Source organism: Halichoerus grypus, chromosome 8 (genome assembly GCF_964656455.1).
Source record: "Halichoerus grypus chromosome 8, mHalGry1.hap1.1, whole genome shotgun sequence".
Classification (NCBI taxonomy): Eukaryota; Metazoa; Chordata; class Mammalia; order Carnivora; family Phocidae; genus Halichoerus; species Halichoerus grypus.
The window spans coordinates 82114735-82137289 of record NC_135719.1 but is presented as its reverse complement, the minus strand read 5'-3'; the positions used below and the strand labels follow the sequence as shown (position 1 = coordinate 82137289).

Genomic DNA, 22555 nt, shown 5'->3' with positions numbered 1-22555 from the left:
GCTTGGCCACCATTAGGACAGTCTCTGAGCCTGAAGGGCAGTAACAGCAAGAGTCCAGGGGCAGGAAGAAGAAAAATGTTAGCTGGCATGCAATTGGCGTAGTCCACTCAGGCTGCTATAACAAAATGCCATAGACTGGGGGGCTTACACAACAGGCATTTATTTCTCACAGTTCTGGAGGCTGGACATTCAAGATCAAGGTGATGACAGATCCAGTGTGTGGTGAGAGCCCGCTTCCTGGCTCGGAGATGGCCACCTTCTCACTATACCACACATGGTGGAGATAAAGTGACTTCTAGCATCTTTCTCTTCTAATAAGGACACTAATCCCACCATGGAGGCTCCACCTTAATGACCTCATCTCTGATTACCTCCGGAGGGCCCTTCTAATACCTTCTAATACCTCTAATATCTAATACCTCCTAAGAGCATCCTACTGGGGGTTAGGGTTTCAACAGATGAATTGGGGGGGGGGGGACTCAAACATGCAGTCCCTCCCAGCCCTGCCGCAAACCAGCGGTGGGGCCTGACGCCTGTCGATGCTCAGTGCCGGTCTCCCCATCTGTGAAATAAGAGCATGGGTCAGGTGAGCTCGGAAGGGTGGTGCCCAGGCCTTCAACTCTGCAGGTCAGCCTGGGAAACGTGCGGTAGCGGTACCCCCACGACCGCCTCCCACCCTCCCCACTCCCAGAATTGAGTCCGTAGCTAAAAAGAACTGGCCATTGACTCCATTTGGATCCATTTATTGACAAATCGAATGAAGAAAAAATCATATAAAAGGGTATAAGATCATAAATGTGGTTAACAGCTGGAGGGGGGGCAGGGAGGCAGGACGTGGGTCCAGCACAGAGGGGAGGTTGGCATACTATTGGAGGGAGGAGGCAGAGAAGCCGGGGAGCAGGGAGTGGAGAGAAAAGAGGAAAGAAGGTATCTGCTAACAATCCCACAGCTCACCTTTCAATTTCTCAGCTGTCACCCAGTCATTCTCTCCTGGACAGAATGAACAGCTGGAAATGGTTTAAGGGCAACATCGAAGCAGTTTGTCTACGAGAGCTGGGAGATGGGGAACCAGAGAGGATTCTGAGGGATCCTCTCCCTTGAACCTGTCGCCACAAGCCTGTTTAAAGTGAACTGAGAGTCGGGAAGCTGAATCCTGGTCCCAACTCAGCCACCAACTAGCTGTGTGACTTTGGGCACATTGATGCCCCCTCTGGGCCTCTTTCCTTGGCTGCAAAACAAGCAGATTGGACGCGATGGTAGGCAATGCCTAGCTCTAGCAATGCCAAGTGCTTTGGCAACCTGGGCCGGGCCAGGAGACTGGCTCAGCTTCGGAGAAATAAAACTACTCAGAGGCCCCGCCGGAGTGACACAGTGCTGGCCTTCACCCGGAACTGCTCTGTGGGTGGAAACAGCAACTCGGAGGGGTCAGCGTAAGCACACACACCTAGGAGAAATTCACTCTCCCTACAAGATGATCTCTGCAGAGAGTGGCTCGGAGGGAGCTGGGTTTTGCTCTACATAGAAGGCAGGTGCAGGGGATGGGGTGATCCAACCAAAGCAGTCACACACTGTGCAGGGTCTGGGGATGCAGGGCACAGCAGACATGGCAGGAGGAGAGGGCTGTGGGCTTTGGGGTGGGGTTGGGAGGGCGAGCCATGCCAGCACGTCACCGTGTGCCAGACTGCTCATTTCAGATGCCCTGCCCCCCTTGAAACAGAGGCCTGGGCCCCTTGGTCTAGTTGAAGTAGCTTGTCAGGCGGAGATGCCACACTCGGCATCGAGATCCTTGATTTCTGTATGGTTGACGCCATTGAAGCAAGGGACGGGGACTTGTCTCCATTGGCTGGAGCCAACTGAGGTAGGCCGACTGTCTCCCCTCGCCCTTCCCCTGCTGACAAGCGGGACGCTCGGCGTGGCTGGCCGTACTCCTACCCCAGCTCCGAGCCTCGAGCCCAGAACTGCCAACCCCTCCTTGACAGCTGGGCAGGCCTAGCCTGGCCCGAGGAAGGTGGCCATGAGACTGGGAATGAGCTGTGACAACCTCATGGACTTGTGTCACCTCTGACAACTTGAAAGGCAAGAGCCCCCAGTTGAACGTTCAGGGAAGAGTCCACATTAGAGGAGGGAATGGAGTTCTGGTCTTGAGGCCCAGAAGCACACCAGAAGTAAAAGTCTGGGGGGCATGTGTATATACCTGCCCACGTGTGACAGGACAAAGGAAATACTTGGGGAAAGACATTGAGCCTGGCCTACCCTTACCCCAGGGTGAAATCCCCAGAGGTCCATATCTCACAGCCTTTGACAGATTCTCCCAATACCCCAAACTGGGGATGTTTCCGTAGGGACACTTGTCCCCAGTTCAAGGCAATTCAGCAAAGCTTTGTGAATTAACTTCTCCACAAAAGGCACAACCGAGGCCCCCAGGGGGCTGTGAGACCACTTCCCGGGGCTGGGGGCGGCCTAGCAGCAAAAGCCCAGGACCTTGGAGTGGGGGCTCTCCCACCACCTCGGTCATTGCTCCAGGACCTTGAAGGACAGGGGTGTGCCGCTCTTGGCAAAGGCCTTCATCAGACTGCTGGGATAGATGCACCCCAGTTTCTCCGGAGTTGGGAAGCCCCAGACCCTGTAGAGAGACAGGCTCAGGCGGTCCCCGATATAGAAGGGGCCCACCCATTTGGCACTGCTGCCGTTCCTGGGGAGGGAGAGCAAAAGGACTTGGTCGCCCACATTCCACTCCTTCTCCTGACTCTCCCGCTTGAAACGCCTGTTCTCCGCCTTTTCACTAGCCTTGTCAGCCGCCCGCCAGTGTAGCTCCAACAGCTCCGCAATGAGCTGCAGCAGGAAGACATCCATCTTGAGGCCTTCGATATTGGCACTGCTCATCTCCCACCACAGGGGCTCACTCAGCCTCACTTCGTCCCCCGTCAGGATCTGGACAGGCGTGGCCTGGGCGGAGGAGGCCCTGAAGGCCAGGTGCAGCAAGGGCAGGGAAGCCGCCCACTTCTTGCCGTGCAGGAAGATGAACTCCTTGAGGGCCCTCTTGAATTCCCAGTAGGCGTCGGAGCTGGTCAAGCAGGGGAACTGGAGGTCCCGGCTCAGGGAGGCGGCCTGGGCTCCCAGGGCCAGCCCACAGCTCACCAGGACGTGCCGAGCGAACTGGGGGCCCTGGGCGGCCTCCAGCCTCACAGGGACGCCCCACCTGGCAAACACATGCTGCAGCAGCAGCTGGGCCACGGCCGTGTGCGTGTAGGGCTTCAGTGGGAACGCCTCCACCCACCTGGTGTTGGGGTCGGCCACAATCAGCACATGCTTGTGGCCCTCCTCGCTGATGGTGATGGGGCCCACCACCTCGATCTGCAGGGTGGACCAGGGGGCAGTGGACCTGAGGGGCCAGGGGGACTCAAGGACCTTCAAGTCACTGCCAGTGAGGTTGCGGGGGATGCAGAACAGGCAGCTCCGGCAGTAGTCCCTCACGTGCTCCTGCATCCCGGGCCACCACCCCAGCAAACGCAACTTCTTGTAGGTCTCCTCGGGCCTCTGGTGGGCGCCCAGGGGCAGGTCGTGCACAGAGAAAATCAGGTCCCTCCGGAGTTGCCTCGGGACCACCCAGACCCTGGGCCTCTTGTCCCCCTTGAACATGAGCAGGCCGCTCTCCTGGTCGAGGCTGAGGGAGCTGAAGACAGAACTGAAGGGGGAGGAGCCAGGCAGTTTCTGCCCCGCCCGCAGCTTGGCAATGATCTCCGCCAGGGTGCCGTCGCTCCGCTGCAACGCCAGGAGGTCGGGCCTCTTGCCCATGGTGTGGGGGGACACGGCGGGGACTGGCACGTCCTTTGGCAGGTCCCACCACTGCCCGCCCCCCTGTGCGCCCTGCTTGGCCAGGGTGTCCACCGTCACAGCAAACAGGGAGCCCCGGTAGGAGGTTCGGTAGATAAACGGGAGGGACGAGAGGCCAGAGGTGAGCGAGATGATGTAGGAGAGCAGGCTTGGGTGAGGTAGCGGGGCGCCGTCCGAGGAGAGGAAGCCTCGAGCCCTCCACAGGGGCAGGAGCTCCCAGAGGAGGCTGAAGATCCAGTTGCAGTGCGTGAGGAAAACCACGGGCAGGCGGGACTGGCCAAAGCGCTCCAGGCCACAGGCCACGGCCGCCAGGTGGGCATAGGTTGGAGTGTAAGGGGAGCAAGAGAAGGAAAGGGAGACGGGGGCGCTGGTGGGAGACAGGACATAGAGACCAAAGCCGGCACACCACTCGTCCTCACGGTAAAAGCAATAGCCCGACATGTGGATGCAGACGAAAGTGGACAGGTCGGAAAAAGGAGGCAGGACCTGGAAAAAGCGAGGCATTGAGGACGCGGGCGTCAGCAGTCGGTTTTCTCCCAGCAGGCCCTGGAGAAGGGTCAATTCCAGGGCCCTCTTGCCTTTGTCCTGTACCAAGAGGGACCATCGGATCAACCATGCTTTGGAAACCCTGCGGCCCTCCCGCGTCTCGGGGCCCACGGTGGTCCGGGAGGCGTAGGAAAGATCCAGGACCACCGGGGTATCTCCGACACAGCGGGAAAAATGTTTGAGGGCCCAGGCCACAGCGTAGGGGCTGTCTCCCCCTGACTGGGGGCCCTCGCTCTCCTCATCGGGGAGGAGGGGTTTTGAGGTATAGGCTATGGGGTGCTTCCTCCCTGAGTGCTCCTGATAGACAACGGCCGTTAGGGCCACCTGGCTCACTGTCACCTCCAGGCGGAAGGGCAGCTGGGCGTTGGGGGCCGTCAGACAGAGGGCGGACACCAGGGCTCGCTTCAGAGCCAGGAAGGCCTTCTCATGCTCCCAGTCCCACTGCCAGTCCGGCTTCTGCTTGAGGAGGCTGTGCAGGGGGCCCACGAGGGCTTCGTAGTCGGGGATGACATCCTGGTGGGAGTCCATGAACCCCACGAAGAAGGAGAGTGCAGTGAAGTTGCTGGGGATGGTCAGCTGGGCCAGCTGGGCCAGGACCTGTTGGCAGGGAGCCTTCCCGTCCCAGGGGATGCCCAGGTAGGGAGAAGCCGGCGCGGGCAGGAGATCGATGTCTAGGGCCCCGTCAGGGGGGTCTTGGAGGCTGAGGCACCGGAGGATTTCCTCTGAAAGGGAAGGGCACTCAGCCCTGAACACTGATGCCAGGGAGGAGTCCAGGGTGTCTTCTTCAGGCGGCTCCTGCACCCCCTGCCCCTCGCTCTGCTCCTCGTCCTGCCCCTCCTCCTTCTCCTCCTTGACTTCCTCCATATTCCGCAGACTCTCGGGAGCCGCAGGGGCAGCACCGTCACTCGGCTCAGAGGCGCTGGCCGAACTGGGAGGAAGGGTCTTCCACACCTTCAGGAAGTTGCCAACGTCGGTGTCCAGCCTACACCAGAAGAGCAGAGCGGAGGCGTTAAGGGGCCTTGTGGAGGACGGAGGGGCACCCCAAGGGGAAAACTGCATCTGCGGAGCCTCACCCCATGGCCCAGTGTCCCTGAGTCCGGGCCAAGTGCCAGCCGGCGACATGGCAGAGCCTGTCAGGACCCTGCCCACGCCGGTGGCTTCTCTACCTCCAGCGTGTGCCAGGCCTGCATATCAGAGATTCAGCTGTGCCCGGAGGGCTCATCCAACCCAAACCTCATTAACCAAGCGACATTTCCAACGAGATCTAAGCCGATGATATGGTAGGAGTGAAGTGACTGGCACTTCCAACCGGCCCCGACGATGAGCAAGCCAGGGGAAGGTCAAGAGAGGGATCGGGGCCTGACAAGGGATTGGGAGGGCACAGCAGACAAACCCAGGGAAATGAGACTGAGGGACCTGGCCCCAGAAGCAAGGCCCTGTCCATAACAGGGGCCAGGACCTGGCCCGTGTCCCAACACCCCGCTGGGCCCAGGGAACTAGGAGGTGGGGAATAAGGTAGCTCAGAGGGGGCAGATACCAGGGCATCTGAGTTACTGCAAACCTGGCCCAGGATAATGGTCATGTCTAACTCCAGTTGTGAGAATCAAAGATAACAGATAGGGGAAAAGTCCACCAGAATGTACTCCAGCACAGCTCCCTTGTTCACCAGGAAACAAGAACGAGCCTGTCCACGGCAGCACCGGGGCCGATAGCATGATACGGAAGATGTCAAATGAGCCCCAACAAAAGATTGGTTACATCCGTTGGGTACTTTTGGAATGGAATAGCACACAGCCATTAAAATGAGCCACGTGAATTCACACGGCATAGATCTGGAAAAACAATAAAACACTGAGTACGAACGCCAACGGCGACAGGGTGCGTGGTGTGCAAAATTGGAAAACTGGAAAACCGTACTATGGGTGGTTTACGGATGCATCAGTATGTGGTAGAAGCGTCAAGACCTGGAAAATGGAACCACTCGGCTCATTGTTAAGCACTAGACAAATGTTGGCTAGCACCGAGACGTTTCTGGTCAGTCCCAGGAGGGGCTGGGACGCAGTGGAGGCCTGGCCCATTACCTGTTTGGCTTCTTCAGAAACTCGTCCAGAGTGGGGCCATCACGGCCCAGGGGGTCATCCGGCACCATGAAGAGGTTCCCCGCAAAGGTGAAGGGCAGCAGGCTGGACCCGGGAGAGAGGGGACGTGGTCATAGAGGAGGCCTTGACTCACCCACGGCCCATCGCTCCCTGGGTGTCCGGACGGGGCTTGAGACCCACTCTCCTCCCAGGCAGGTGCTGGTGGGCACAGTTCCAAGGCCCCTCTCCTGGGCCCAGCACCCCCTGCCAGGGGCTGCCCGATATCCACAGGGAAGGAACGGCTCCAGCCCCTGGGATCACCTCACCGATCTTTGACCATCAGTTTCTTGGAATTATTCATCAGGATGTGGAGCTGCTCATTGGTCACGATGATCCCGTCTGTCTCCTCTGCCAACTTTACCATGAACCTGCAAGGAGAGGGGGTGCCGCTAACCACCCAGAAACCCTCCCTCGCCAGACCTTCGGGGAAAATGAGCTCTCAGTGTCACATGGAGGTGTGCCGACCAAAAATGCTGCCTTTGGTAGTCGGGGAGCCAGGGCTCGAGAGCCCATCCCCTCGTCTATGCGGCCATCCGAAATCACCACTAGCCCCCGGGAGGGTGAGGTTGGATGCACACCCCCAACCGTACATACAAACACAGACCCCTATTTAAGAGACAGACCTTCACAGACACATGCACAGACACGCGCACGGGAGCCTGCACACTAGTCCGCATTCACACATGCATTTTTACTGCTGCAGTTCCCACGTCTGCAAAACGGACACATAAAATACCTACCCTGTATTGCTGTGAGGATTAAACTGAATGAGATAGGACATTGAAGCGTCTGCCTCGGTGCCTGGCACACAGCGTGCACACAAATATTCCATTATTCCTCTTCACCAATGCACAACATTCTCGTACGTGCCAAGACATACATACATCTGTATGTACGTATACACGCTACATATAGACCCTGTATGCACGTAAGTACGTATATACATATAAACATATATAAAAACACATACCTGAATAAACAAATCCACTTTTCCAAGGATCACCTCTCCTTGAAAGAGGGCTGTGACCAGGAAAGAAAGCAAAGGCCACCTACTTCTCGGCATTCCCTGGAGGCTGCCATTCCGGTGGCCCCAGGCGTGCTATTCCACAGGTGCCCAGCAGAGGGGCCTTTGCGGAAAAGCCATCTTCCCTCAAGCCCAGACCCGAAATTAGAGGCACTTCAAGACCTTACCAAAGGGCCTAGCCCTTGAAGGAGCGATGCCTGGGCTACCATGCCCAGCCCTTCCCAGGCTGGGTAGATGCCAGGTCTTGGGGAAAGTGGGGAGGAACAGAACTTCTCATTGCCCAGCGTAGGAGGGGCCTAAGGGCAGCCGAGACCTGTGTGTGCCCGGCATCGGCTCCAGCCTAGGACCAGTGGCAGGGCCTTCCCTGCCCCAACAGAGGCAGCATCACACACACACACACACACACACACACACACACACACACACACCCGCCCTGTGCGTACTGGTCCTGCAGCCACGCTGGGGACTGGGTGCTTAGGACTGACAAGTAGGAAGGCACTGGGGTTTTAGCGAGGAGACAGGGCCAGTCTAACTCCATTGTCAGAGCCCAGCCAGGGCTCCAACCACATACAGTCACACACATACCTCCGCCCAGTGCCAGGGCTTGGGGGGGGGGCGGGTAGGAGACTGAGGCAGTTCCTTAAGACATGAACTTTAGCCCAAACTGGAGCCCCGAATCAGTCACTTGGGCAAGCAGCTCACTGGAAGCACCAGAGGTCCCCTGGGCTAGTCCTGCCCAAAGTAGTGGGTCTCAGCCCATAGGTCATGGGGGAAGAAAGCCTGTTGACTAAGGGAATGGAGCTGCGGAGTCCCAAAGTCAGGACTCCCCCTTGGCCTGGGGTAGAGCCGACCTTGGAGCCCTCGGCCCACGGTGTCCCTCCCTCCGCCTCCAGAGGGCGCGCGCACCAGGCCATCCTCTCCGACAGGACTCTCGACAGGACCCTCGGACATGTGGGCCTCCATCCCCCCAGAGCAGGGAGGCAGGACTCCACCTGACACAGCAGCCCAGCCCCCGGAGCCCTACAGAAGGAAGGCCTGGGACTGGCACACCTATAATCGTAGGTGGTGATCTTCTTGCCGTTCTCGAGCTGGGAGGGGGTGATTGAAAGCATCTTGAGGGAGTGCAGCTTCGTCAGGAAGTGGCTCTCTGGAGGTGAAAGGCAGAAGACGGGACTGCTCAGAGGAAGGGCCACGTGGCAGGGGCCACAGTCGGGACAAAGAGGCAGCGGGCAGCTCACCTCTCACCCTCCGGTTCTTCTTCAGCTGCCAGGTGGGCACGAACACAGTGACCTCTCGGTGGCCCCGGTTCCAGAAATACTGCACCGCCATGGCAATGCCACGGCAGGAGAAGAAATGCTGGAGGCCATGCCTGGGGGGGGGGCAGGGGCAGGAGGTGAGGGAACAGGTCCCTCCTGAGGAACATGGCCCTGCCTCCTCTCAGTCCTCCCTCGGGGCCAGGCAATGCCACGCACCCGCATCCGCCCCAGCGACGCCCTTCTCCCCTTCCTCCACCATCAAACATTCTGGGAACACCTACCGGGCTCACTCACCTACACTGTGTGTGTGTGTGTGTGTGTGTGTGTGTGTGTGTGTGTGTGTGTGTGTCTAGGGACCTCCAGGGCAAGAGGAAAAAGAAGGCAACCTCTACACCCAAAGAACTCAGTTCAGGGCTGGAAGCAAACGAGCATCCATTGCCCCTTACTGTGTGCTGGGAGTGCGCTCAGCACAGTAACTCCTACCCTGTGGGGGGAAAGACCACAGGTCTTCCACGCACTTGGGCGGACACGTGTACGGCAGTAAGCGCCGGGCAGGCAGGACGGTCTCTAAGGGTGGATTGGCACAGGCACGAAACGCCGCACAAAGGACACCTGGGCTGGGCCTTAAGGCTCGGGCTCAACACTGATAGCTGGCCTGGGGTTGACAGACACCACGCCACGTGGAGCAGGCTGCAGTGGGAGGAGGACAGGCCTTGGCAGGGGACAGATGGGAAGCCAAGGCCAGCCAGGCCCCTTACTAGGCCCTGGAATCTGGGGCAAGGTCCGTCACCTCTTTGAGCCTGGCTCTGCTTCTATCAAAGAGGGAGAACAGAAACCTCCCTTCGCAGGGCTGTCGTAACAATTCCATGCACTCCGCCAGCATGCCGTAGCCACCCACCGTCTCCCCATTTGAACCCCAGGTCACCCACATGCAGAGGTCGAGGGGATGCCACACACTGTCCCCCCGCCCCCCCGGGATGCCCTGCCCCAGCTGCCCAGAACCCCCAGCCCACCCCACGCCCCTGGGTACTCACACCATGGCCACGCTGCTGCCATCAATGACCACTCGCCGCAGCCCCTGGTTCCCGGGTTCCCCCGATAGGTTCAGCTCGAAAGGTGTATTCAGGGCCTCGTGGTACCTCTGGAAGCTGGTCACTGTGCTGTTTGCCTGTGGGTGGCGAGGCGGCTGCCTCGGGGCGCCCTCCCGGGCCCCCAGGAGCCCCTGCGTCTGAGGTCGGTGCTTACTACTGGGAGCCGAGGTGCTGCCGGACTGGGGACCCTGCCTTTCGGCCTCTCCCTGGCCCTTCGGGAAGGAGGCGGTGCCCCTTGACGAAGGCTGGCCCTCGCCCAGGAGTTTGGCCCCATCCGAGACTGGCCCCGGATCTGTGGGCGTCTTCTGAGCCGCAGGTGTTTTGGGAGCTCTGGAGGCTTTGGGGGCGGCAGGTGCTTTGGGGGCAGCAGACCCTATTTTGGCTGCAGGCCCAGTTTGAGCTTTGGGTGCTTTGGGCCCCGCAGGTGATGATTTCGCCGCAGGCGTTTTCTGAGCCGCGGGAGCTTTTGGAGTTGCGGGTACCTCTGGAGCTGCTGCTGCCAGCGGAGCCCCGGCGGCCTTCTGAGCCGTGGGCACCCCTGGAGCTGCTGGCTTTGTCGGGGCCGAAGGCACTTCGAGAGCTGCAGGTTCTGCATGGACCACCAGCATCGTCTGGGCTGTAGGCACTTTGGGGACTGCGGGCAGCGCTTGATCTGCGGGTGGGGTTTGAGCTGTGGCCACTGCTGCAGCCATGGGCACTTCGAGAGTTTCAGGCACTGTTTGAGCGTCGGGTACTGACAGAGCGGTTGGCCCCCCTTGAGCCACGGGTCCCCCCTGAGCTGTAGACACTCCTTGCCCCGGCGGCAGTGCTGGAAAGGGCCCCTCTTCTGGCCCCTTCCTATCCCACTGCCCACTTCCTTGATCCCCCGGCTCGCTTCCAGCTTGCAGCTGCGGTACAGAGGTCAAGGGTGGCCCTATCTGTGGAAGTCCGGGGCTAGTCTTGTCCTTTACGCCTGAGCCCCCCGAGACCACCAATAAACTCATGACTTTTTGGGGGGTGTCCGGCCTCGGGCAGTTCTGGAGGGCCACCTCTCCTCCTGGTCCCGCATCCAGTCTGCAGTCTGGGCTTTCCATGCTGGGCAAAGGAACCAGCTCCTTCTGCTTCCACTCGAGATTCAAGGGCAAAGGATTCTGCCCTGGTAGCTTGAACTGAATGGGGCCCAGCGGCCTCTGCCAGAAGGGGAAACTGAAGCACGCCTGGGACAGGAGCCAGGCCAGGTGGAGGGAGTGCAGCTCATTGATCCTCCAGAAGGTGGCCGCGATAGCCCCCGGCCACAAGGGCCCAAAGGCTGGCCCTGGGGTCCAGGCCTTCCAGGGCGGGCACACACCCAGGGCTGACACGGGGGGCTGGAAGGGGACTTTGTCTTCCACTCTCTGGCCCTGCCTCTGCTGTGACAGGGCCTGTGTGTGGGCTGTGGAGTCCTGGCTGCCGGTGGCTCGCGCCGGCCCTTCCTCTCGGGGAGCGCTGTCTGTGCCACTGTGGCTGCTGGAATCGACCCTGGAGGAAGCCCCAGTTTGTTGGAAGGGTGGTTAGACCACTTAAGTCCCCCACTATGTCCTTGGGGTGGGGGAGCAGGGATAGGATCCGAGAAGCAAAGAGATTCTTCAGGACTTACCGTACCAGCTGGTTGGCGGGTTCCTGCTGGGTGTTCTGGCCGGGGGTGCCCGAGACCAGGGCCCTGGTGGCTCCCAGGCTGGTTAGTCTCTTGGAATGTTCTAGACTCCTGTTCTGGAGGGTCCCCACCTCCAGGAAGGGCCCAGGACCCTCTCCCACGGACACCATGGCCGGGCCTTCCTTCTGCTGGTGGGGAGGGCAGATCAGGACCTCGGGGTCAGAGCGCGACTCGGAGGTGCCGATGCGGCCGAGCCACTCGATGATGTCTTCCTTGCCCGCAGCGTCCCGTACCAGGCTCAGCAGCAGCTCTTGGACAGCTGGGGGCAGCTGCAGCAGATCCCCTGCGTACTGGTCACCACGGATCCAGACCAGGGCCCCGAAGGCCCTGGTCACCTCGGCCTCCCAGATCCCCCGGGGCGTGAGCAGAGCAGCAGGGCCCCAGCGCAGCCGCCCCACCAGCTCCTCCAGCCAGTTCTGGGTCATGATGAAAGACTCGGTCAGCCCCCCCACCATCAGGGAGCCGGGGGGGCCAGGCACCAGGTAGGCCAGGGTGCTCCAGCAGAGACAGTCGAGAAAGAGGCCCTGGGCCCCAAGGAAGGCGCAGTGCAGGGCCTGTGGGTAGCGAACCTCCTTCCACAGCTCCGGGCTGCATAGGCCCTTCAGATACTCCTGAGGCCACAGTAGGGAGAGCAAGCACAAAGGAAGTCATCCTTTTAGGGGCCTGCACTCACTGGCTTGCACTCCCCAACCCCAAGGACATGCCCTCCCCTTGCCTACCATAATCCAAATGCCACCCCCCTGGCCAGGCCCTCTCTCCTGGCCCTGTCCCCTCACACACTCATTTCTTCCCAGGGAACTCTCGGACAGGATGAGGGAGGCACCCAGGGGAAGGGGAAAGCACCTAGGCTTGGAGTCGGGGGCCACCCCCCTGGCCAGGCCCTCTCTCCTGGCCCTGTCCCCTCACACACTCATTTCTTCCCAGGGAACTCTCGGACAGGATGAGGGAGGCACCCAGGGGAAGGGGAAAGCACCTAGGCTTGGAGTCGGGGGCCCTGGTTCTAGGTCCAACTCGACTGCAACCTAACCTAACCTTAGGTAGGTTAACTGTGGGAAATTTACCTTCTTCTCGGGACCTCTGTCCCTTCGCCTGTAGGATGGCAGGTTAAGTGAGCTACCCCTAAGGTCCAGTCCTACCCTGGGGTTCTAGAAATGTGAGCTAGCTAGGAGAAGGGGAATTGCACACTACTGAGTATCCTCCATGTGCCAGGAACCCATGTGACCTGGGGCAAGTTATTTACCCTCCCTGTGCCTGCGATTCCTCATCTGTAAAATGGGGATAACAGTCCCCCCTCATTAGGCTATTATGAAGCTTCAATGAGTTAATAAAAAGGAAGTGCTTAGCCTAGCGTCTTAGCCGAGCTATTCGAATTCTGTATGCTCAGAAGGGACATGTCGCTTGCCCAAGGACACACAGCTAGAAGCTGACGGGCCAGGAGCACAATCCACACCTGTCTGACTCTGAAACCAGAGCCCTTTCCACCTCAGACTGCACAGTGCCTACAGGGTAATCCTGAGGGATTCTGGCTTAATCCCCCTCCAGAAGGTCTCTAGCACAACCTGGACCTGTAACCATGGCAACTCTGTTGCCCAGAGGGAAGAGAGGAGGAGGTGAGTCACTGGGCCAGCATCCAGGCGAACCCCGCCGATATGCACAACGGTTCAACCTGAACGAAGGCCTCTGGCTCCCTGGGCAGACCAAGTCCTCTGTTTACAGGGCTCACACACTCAGTCTTCAGCAGCCGCTGGGAGGGGAGAGGTTGGGGTTCCCCCCTACACGGCTGAGTTGTACCAGCATGGCCCCATGAGCTCCAAGGGAGCATGGGCACTCCCTCTTAATCAGCCAACCCATGTTGATTGCACTTGCCCTCATGTCCCTCCTGCCCCTCCACATCCCGTGTCCATGACAGCCATCCTTCTTCCTGTTTTCCCCTAACAGTTCCATTAAGGAACAAAGGCTCCATTTTAGATCTCCAGCACCCATCCTGAAGACCACTCCAGCCCCCTGCTCAGACCATTCTGCTCAGGCCTATGCTTACCTCTTCTATCTGGACCAGGCCACAAACCTCCAACCCCTTCCCCAAAGGGCCTAAATACACCTAGGCACTTCTGCCCGGGTCTAACCCCTTTGCGATCAGTCCAAAACCAGCTCAAAACCTGATAGACATCCCAAGCCAACCCCTCCCACCCAGAACCTCAGCTGGTCCCACTGTCTGGCAAGGGTGAATCTGACCAGATGCGGGATAACTGTCGTAGACCTTAACCAATCCTCACCCCAGTACCCTACATTCCAATTACTTGAAAAACAATATGTAAAAATGAAGAGATGTGCTGGAGAAGAAGATTGTGGGTGGTTTCTTTCTCTTTGTGCAAAGAGCTTAAAATAGTTATTGTTCCATTAACTGTTCAATATTTTTTAACTAAAAGATACATTAAAAACTAAGATCCTTTTCCAAATAATAAATGTGAACTAATATTCATCGAATACTCACTGTGCATCAGGCTCCATATACACATGATCTCATTTATTCCTCTCTCCGCCCTAGAAGGAAATTACTACATCCCCATTTTAGATGAGCAAGGAAGGGCACAAGTTCAAGGTTACACAGATAGTGGGCTGGGATACTCAGGCACTCTGACTCCAAAGTCTGGGGTCTTAACCACGATGCTGTCTATACCATTCAACAAAAAAAGGTAAAGAAACAACAGAGTTGTAAGTTGGAGCCACACGTTGGGTATAGAGATTACTTAAAAATAAAATAAAATTTAAAAGTAACAAGGCAGACTGAGGTAAAGTTGTTCGAGGAGCAGTTAGAGACCAACCAGCCCCCTACACGAAGGCTGGGTAAGTACCTCACACGCTTGGAGGTTTGCTCTCTAGACAAACTAACAGGCAGGAAACGAGGTCCTGGGATTAGAGGTTGATCACCACACTTGAGGGTGTGGAGACCGTACAAAGAAACATGAAGGAAGGGAAGAAGGCCAGATGATGAAGTCTACAATGAAAGCTGAGTGCAGAGAAACCCATTCTTCCCATTCGGCAATTCAGCAGCCAGACCGTGACCCTCCAGGGCAGAGAATAGAGAAATAACATTCTGGAAATCTGGCCAGCCGGAGAGCAAAGACCTAAAGATCACCAAACAGCTTCCCTGACAGACAATGCCCTCAGATCTCCGTACACCAAGCTCAAAACCAACAAGTGTCAGCCTCATGCATGGATTACCATGACATATGAGGAAAGCTCCTAATGTGAAATAAACATACAGGAGCGCCTGGGTGGCTCAGTCGGTTAAGCATCCGACTCTTCACCTCAGCTCAGGTCTTGATCTCAAGGTCATGAGTTCAAGCCCCACGTTGGGCTCCACAAAAAGGAAGAAAACACACAGAAAGGGGCGGGGAACAATTTGAAGGAAGAGAAACTAAGCAAGGAGAAGAAAACTTCAAAACGCTTACTGTCATTGCTCTCTCAGAGAGATAATAAAGAACACTGAGCACATTAAACAAGAATAGAATACTACTTTTTTTAAGATTTATTTATTGGAGAGAGAGAGTGTGTGCAAGCAGGGAGGGGGGCAGAGGGAGAGGGAGAGAAAGAATCCTCAAGCAGACCCTGCTGAGCGTGGAGCCCGATGCAGGGCTTGATCCCAGGACCCTGAGACCACGACCTGAGCCATAACCAAGAGCCAGCCGCTTAACTGATTGAGCCACCCAGGCGCCCCTTTGAAAAGAGAATTCAGAGAACATAAATGACATTTTTTTTAAGATTTTATTTTTAAGTAATCTCTACACCCAATGTGGGGCTCAAACCTACAACTCTGAGTTCAAGAGTTGCACGCTCCACTAACTGAGCCAGCCAGGCGCCCCCCATAAATGACTTTTAGATATTAAAAATATGATGGCAGTATAGCGCCGGGGTGGCTCAGGTGGGTGAACCTCTGACTCTTGATTTCAGCTCAGGTTATGATCTCGGGGTCGTGGGACTGAGCTCCAGGCCAGGCTCCATACTCAGTGGGGAGTCTGCTTGAGACTCTCTCCCTCTCACTCTGCCCCTATCCCCTCCCAAATAAATAAATAAAATCTTTTTAAAAATTTAAAAAATAAAACGGTTGGAAGATAAACTTCAGGAAATCTCCGGAAAACAGAGCAAAAAGTTAGAATTGGAGAACAGGAGAAAAAATAAGAAAAAGTACACCAGACCAGAATGTTCAATGTCTGAAGAGGAGTTCTAGAAAGAGAGGACAGAGAAAACACAGGGGGGAAATCATCAACAAAATAGTTCCAGAAAAATTTCTAGATCTGAAGAACATGAGTGTCCAGATAGGCCCACAGAGTACCACCGCAGTAGTAACCGAAGATGGATGAAGATAGACCCACACAAAGGGGTCTCACTGAGAAACCTCAAAGCAGTGGGGAAAACTACAAACTTCCAGAGGGAAAACATTTCACACACAAAGGACCTGGGACCTGAAGAGCTTCAGATGTCTCAAAAGCAAGAAGTCAATGCCATAATGCCTCTGCATTTCTGAAGGAAAATAATTTTCCATTTATAATTCAATACCAACCAAACTATCAATATCAAGCGACCTTCAGATGTGCAATGTAGATATGCCAATGTGCGTATCATTTTACGTCCTCCAACATTTTGCCTCCTATAAAATCTTTCGGCGGGGGGACCTTTCTCGGGAAGCTGCTGGGGAGCATCTTCCAGCCAATCAAGAAAGGACATAGGAAAAAAGCAAAGATAATCTCCAGGATGATGGTGAAGACAGAGCTCAGAATGGATTCATCTAGTCAACAAATCGTCACTGAGCACCCAGGCACTATTCTAAGACCACAAGCATCAGCAGGCATGGGGGACAGCTAGCTCAGACTGGAGGGTAGGACTCAAGAGACAAGCTTGTTGAGAGCAGTCACCAGCATACCGTTTAGCACTGCATCATCTTTCTCACTTGATGATGCCATCGATGACGTGACCCACCAACCCAAGAAAGAGAAAGACATTCGGTCCAGTAAACAAAGCATTTGACAAAGAAAAAAGGCAAAGGGATGACAAGAATGACAGCAAACTGAAATCTTGGATGACAGCTGTGCAGTCCTGGCTAGACAGAAAGATGTATCCAAGGAAGCTGGAACTGCAATAACACCCTGAACCCATAGATCGACCTTCTAGAAAACTGTAGCGAGAGGCTACTGAAGTTGTAAGAATGGGCTACAGGTACAAAGAAAAACAAGCAAATTGAAAAACAAGGAGTTCTTACCTTAGTGAAATAAAAAAGTGAGAAAGAAAACATAAGCAGAGTACATGGCAATGTCCAGATGTGAATGATGCATGCCCAGGCATGATGATGTAAACAGTAAATGCAGGTTCGACAGAAAATTGAAACATAACTATATTGGGAAAAAAGAATGGACAGTGATGTAAGGGGCTAAACCCTCACCTACAACAGAGAAAGTAAAAAGATATCTAAAACTGGGGCACCTGGCTGGCTCAGTGGGTGGAGTGTGTGACTCTCGATCTCGGGCTTGTGAGTTCAAGCCCCACGCTGGGTGTAGAGATTACTTAAAAATAAAATCTTAAGAAAGAGAGAAAGAGAGATCTAAAATCATTTAATCACCTCTGAAACTAGCAGCACACTATCTGTTAAGTAATTGAATTTAAATTTGAAAAATACACAAAAAATAAAATCAATTAATCAAAAGATATAGATAGATAGATAGATAGATAGATAGATAGATAGATGATAGATAGATAGATAGATAATTTTTTTAAGGAATGCGTAGATGAGGAAATGCCAAAGGGACTACTGTCTAGGAGGAAGAGCACTGAAGACGGAGTTGGGAGGCACAAGGCAGGGAATCACAGTGTCCTATTGCGTGCTTTTTTAAAACTATTGGACTTTTTAATTATGCATTACTTTGATAGAAGAAAAACTAAGTTTAAAAAAATAAAAAGAGAGAAAGGTTAGTTGCCCAAAACCCAATTAAGTGTGTTGGTAAGAGTTTAGCATCAGCCCGTGGGGGGTGCAGGGGGATAGCCCTGATTTGCAGCATTTGACAATTTCTATGGCATAAATACTCCCACCATGGCTGATTTCAAACTACCAGTGGGACTCCACTGGTTTGCAAACTTCCTGAAATGTTAACAGCGGGCCAGTAGCAGCCAGGTCCAGCATATCCCCGGCCACCAACGTCCATGGGACTGCTCGCAGTGGGGAGCAAGGGACAGCTCAGCTTCCATCTGACAAGCCAAGCCCAAAGTCAGCAAACCTCGCCCTGTCCCACAGCTCCCTGAACCCAGTCTCTGGCTCCCCCTCACCTCCCTCCATCATCTCCAGAAAGGAGAAAAGTGAAATGTCACCTCTCCTCTCTGCACTCAACGCTTCCTCACATCGTTGCCAGGGACAGAGGGCTGAGCAGGGCTTGTCCGTGGGCAACTCTGATCATTATTAAAACCCTCCTTTCCACCTGCTGATTACGCCTCAGAGAGGCCAGGCCACCCCACTGTTTTTTGCCGCCTGGGAAGGTGATTTCCGGCAAATGTCTTCATTATTTTTTAAATCCCACCACAAGATAACAATTGAAAGGCACTCTTGAGTTCTACAGACATTTTCCTGGAAAGCCAGGGCATATAATTTAGAAACATACCCGGGCCCTTCTCCAGATGAGCCTGTCTCCTTCACCCCTCCTCCCCTCCCCATCCAGCCAACCCCATGCTCACCCCTCTCCCATCCCTCAGCCTCTGGCCTCACTAGGTCCTCTCTGCCTGTTGGCCTGGGTATCACAGCACATTATCAAAGTGCAGGCTTCCGTGTCCCCACAGTTTAGGATTAGGTTCAGCCCCAGCACCTCCACACGGAAGCCACGAGACATCCTCATACTTGAGAAATTGTCACGTATGAGATTGCTGGACCTTGGGGAGCATTTCATCTTACTTTAATTTCAGCTTTTCACTTTACAAACAAGGAGACTGAAAATCAGAGACAAAAGCACTCGTTCCAAGTTGTACAGTAATAACTGACCTATACGGGACGCCCGGGTGGCTGGGTCTGCTGAGCACCCAGCTCTTGGTTTCAGCTCAGGTCACAATCTCAGGGCCCTGGGATGGAGGCACCCCCCCTACCCCCATGAAGCCCTTGGTGGGGAGTCTGCTTGAGGATTCTCTCCCTCTTCCTCCGCCCCCCAAAATAAATAAATAAATCTTTAAAAAACAACGACAATAACTGCCATCTATATCCCGTAGCTCTCCACATTTGCAAACGTACTTAAGCATGCATTATTTCAGCTGACTCACAACCCCTCCATGATGTGGGTGTTATATTATTATTTTATAGATGAAGAAATAGGCTCAAGGGAGAGTAAATTATTTGACCCAGGTCACCCAGTTAGAGGGTAGCAAACCCTGATCTCAAACTCTCTCTGCCACACCCCTCTGTCCCAGACATAGCTTGGTGACAACAGGTTGAGCCCAGATCTCCTGACTCCTAGGACAAAGCCTTATCCTCCCACCCTCCCTGCTCTCCTTCTCCAAACCTCCAACCATCTCTTCTTTCTGCTCATTCTGTGCAGTAAGAGAGGGACTTACCCAGAAGACCCTCACGTTATGTTTCCATCTTAAACAGGGCCTTTCCCCCGAGGGAAGACAAAGGGGAATGAGGTGACAGGTAGGGGAATCGAGAGAGCCACTGGTTACATTAGCAGGGTCTGGGGTGTGAGGGAGGGATCAGTGGCCCAAGGAACCCTGAGACGGCAGTGGAAACAGGAGCAGACAAGCCTGGAGAAGCTGATCCTGGATTTAAAGCAGGGGGCAGGGGCACTGGGCACCTCTGAAAGTACAAATCCCATAAAAGGGTGAGTTGTTCTATTTCAAATTAACAAAAAGATTAAGAACCCAAAACAACCCCAAAGGCTCCTCTTGTTAACCCACCCTATTCCAGCTACTGAAAAGTCTGAATCTCAGGGGCTCCTGCCCATCCATTCTCTGGGCAGGCACCCCTCCCCTCCCCTAGCACTTCTGTCAGAACTGGAAAAACTGCTGACCAAGCAGCTCAGTGGAGGGGCTGAGGGAGGAACTTTCCAGCCTGCCTGCCTGCCACTGGCCAGTGTATTCTGGGCTCCCCCACCCATGGCCTTGACCAATTAGGATATTGGTATAGACCCAGCTGGGGAAGGGGTGTGTTTTGGGGGGGGGGGTGAGAGGTGCACAGGGAGTGGTGACCTGGGACCCAGGGAAGCTGTAGCATTCCTACCAGGAAAAGATAAGGGAATCTAAGGGAAGAGGGAGACCTTGGCCATGATTGGGGGTCAGAGGGAACCTGAGAGGCCCAAGTAGGGAAGAAGCTTGTGAGAGAAGCCAGGGAGAATGCAAGAGAGGTGCACTGTGACCTGGCCTGTCCAGCGCCCTGCCCCACACAGCAGGCTCTTTCATCTGAAAGCCCACAGCCCTCCTCCAAGATTCCCACCCATCCCCAAGGGCTGCTGCCTTCCAGAGCAGCTGCATACACACACACACACACACACACACACACACACACACACACACACACACAACCAGTCCCTGCAAGAGGCTGCCTAGGGCATCAAGAGTGTGGAGCAGGGAGCCCAGAGCCCTGGGTTCTAGTCCCAGCACTTGCCACCCTCCCCCCACCCCCACCTGACACTGTGTGCTCAGGCAAGCCCCTTACCCTCTCTGATCCCCAATACCACATCTGTAAAATCCAGCATTGCTCTAGAAGGGTTTCTAAGGGCCCCTCTAGCCCAGCACTCTGAGAGGCTCCAAGGGGCAGCCCAGGATTTAAGAAGACTTAAAAGGAGACAGAAGGACCTGGGCCTTCCAGCGTCTTGATGGAGAACAAAGAGGTGTTGCAGAGGCCATAGAAATGCTGGACCTTAAGTTGTTCCCCGGATGGGGGAGCAGGCTATGGATGCTGGGGTCCTGGCCATGGAAGGCTCCTGGGGGAACACACACCACGGAGGCTCTCTCAGAGCACTTGAGGGACAGAAGTGACATGCAGGAGAAGGGTGAGGCAGAAAAGAAAAAGGGAACCAGAGGGAAGGAACCAAGGCTGCAGATGTGGAAAGGCAGGAGACTGGCCCACTACCTGCCCGCCATAGTGCCGAATCCAGGTCGAGGGACCTCTGGGGACCCGTCTCCCCGGGACAGGGGAGCGTGAGAGGGGTCTGACTGGAAGGGGCGGGTGGGGGTGGGGACAAGCTGTTTACCTTGGCTTTGCTCATGTTCTCCTTGGGCCCCTCGAGCTGCAGCCAGAAGTAGGGGGTGTCTGGGCGGCTCTGGAAGGCGTTCAGCTTGACCCTGAAGATGCGCTGCACTTGCAGCCGCTGCCGCTGCACCCGGGGCTTTGATTTGGTCTGCACCATGAACCATTCCTGCGCCGGAGGGTCGCCCCCGGACAGGAGCATGGCTGCCCCGCCCGCCCCTGGAAGGAGGGCGCCGACAGTGTCACCGGGCTCCCAGCGCGGGAGGCGCCCCAGCCGGGTGCCCGAGGAGCCCAGGCCACGCCCCCTCCTCCGAGCGGCGCGCCCCCCAACCCCCCCCCCCCCGCCCCGCCCGGGCCCGGGTCCTCCCGGCTCGCGGACCCACCCGCCACCGCCCGGGCGCCCGTCCGCCCGAGCTCCGTCCCTTTTGGCGGCGGCTCCCGCGACAATCTCTTCCTGCCAGGGGCCGCAGCTGGGAGTGGGACCGCTGGGGCTCCCGCCGCCCTTCCCTCCGCCCCCAGCCTTCCCCCTTCACCACTGCGCCAGCCCCCGCAGGATGAACCCTTTCCCCGTCTGCCGGGTGGCTAGAAAGGGCGCGGAAGGCCGGGGGAGGGGGCGACGAGGCGGGGGGAGGGGGCGGGAGGGTCCTCGAAACCTCCGCCTTCCACCCAAGTTTTAGGCCTCGAGCCAGAATCAGGGGTCAAAGTTAATTTCCTTCCACGTTCCCCTTTCCTGGGTGGAAGGAAGAGGAAGGGGAAGGAGGGGCGTTCGGGTGCGGGAGAGGGGGCTTGGATTCTGGGACTTTCTCCCAGCTCCTCCCACCGCGCCCCTCCCAGCCCTCCCCGGAGAAGCGGACCTGTGCCACTCCTCCCCCCCGCCCCCCGGCCCCGGAGGAAAGGGTTAAGGGAGAGCAGGGTGGGGAGCCGGGGAGGCCGGGGCCTGAGGAAACTCCGGGCTGGAAATCTAGCAGGAAGCTGAGGGTAGTGGCACCTCCTCCCCACCCCACCCCCAAGTCTGGGGACAGCCGGGGTTGGCAGGCAGCCCAGACCCTCCTGAAGCCCCCAGGGCTGGAGGGGCGGGAGAGCCGCCCGAGTGTTCAGACTCGCGCTGTTTATGAAAGCCCCATTTAGGGAGTTTGAGTAATGCCGGGAGGGGAGGCTTCAGGATGGGAGTGAGGGTCTGGCCTGTAATGCCGCCTTTGAGGGTTCCCTCAACCCTTGACCCACAGCCAACCGCTTGGCATCAGCGGTCAGGGACCAGTTCTGGGCTGGCCACCCCCCCACCCCTGCCAACACCCTGCCCCGGAGGCGTCATCCGCACAAAGAACACCTTATGCAGCCCTGCGGCCTGAACCTGGCTCTGTGGAAGGGCGCAGTCTGGGTCCTGGGCTTCAGTGACCTTTATTTTACCAACCCCAAATAAGACGGGCATTCTAACAGACACAAGTGTACCTATGGGGACAAAGGGCAGTGGACTTTAATTTTAGGCCAGCCCTGGAACATCTCCCCTGGGGGGCCATGGCATGTGGGGCCCAACTGGGGAGAGGTGGGTGCTCACACTGCTCCTAGTCTGGACTGGACCCAGCGCATCCTGTCCCAGCCCACCCCCACTCCTGTTGCTTCTCCCTAGACTGGAATCCAGAAAAGGAAGAGGCTCCACAGCCTTCTGTTGGGCCCCATCTGAAGTCCCTGTCCTGCCGCTTTAGAGCATGTGGAAGCAGACCCCCAGGGTGAACGTCAGGTCCTCTCCACTCTTCCTACCTCTCTCTGCTCTCCCTTGATT

At 56.3% G+C, this 22555-nt stretch overlaps 1 protein-coding gene across 2 annotated transcripts; it reads right to left on the bottom strand.

Annotated features, from left to right (window-relative positions):
* Positions 1 to 727: 727 nt before the first annotated feature.
* On the bottom strand, positions 728 to 21072 carry NYNRIN (NYN domain and retroviral integrase containing). Of its 2 annotated transcripts, none has more exons than XM_036114741.2 (8): positions 20780 to 21072; positions 11505 to 12172; positions 9833 to 11386; positions 8781 to 8911; positions 8593 to 8689; positions 6785 to 6886; positions 6462 to 6563; positions 728 to 5362 (listed from the first exon to the last, which is right to left on the bottom strand). In XM_036114741.2, exons 1-8 carry the CDS (start codon positions 20975 to 20977, stop codon positions 2512 to 2514), a joined length of 5703 nt encoding a protein of 1900 aa, XP_035970634.1. In that variant the 5' UTR covers positions 20978 to 21072; the 3' UTR covers positions 728 to 2511. The 2 variants fall into 2 exon arrangements, with proteins under 2 accessions (XP_035970634.1, XP_077909637.1); XM_078053511.1 differs by having other exon boundaries at positions 11505 to 11689.
* Between the last annotated feature and the right edge of the window lie 1483 nt (positions 21073 to 22555).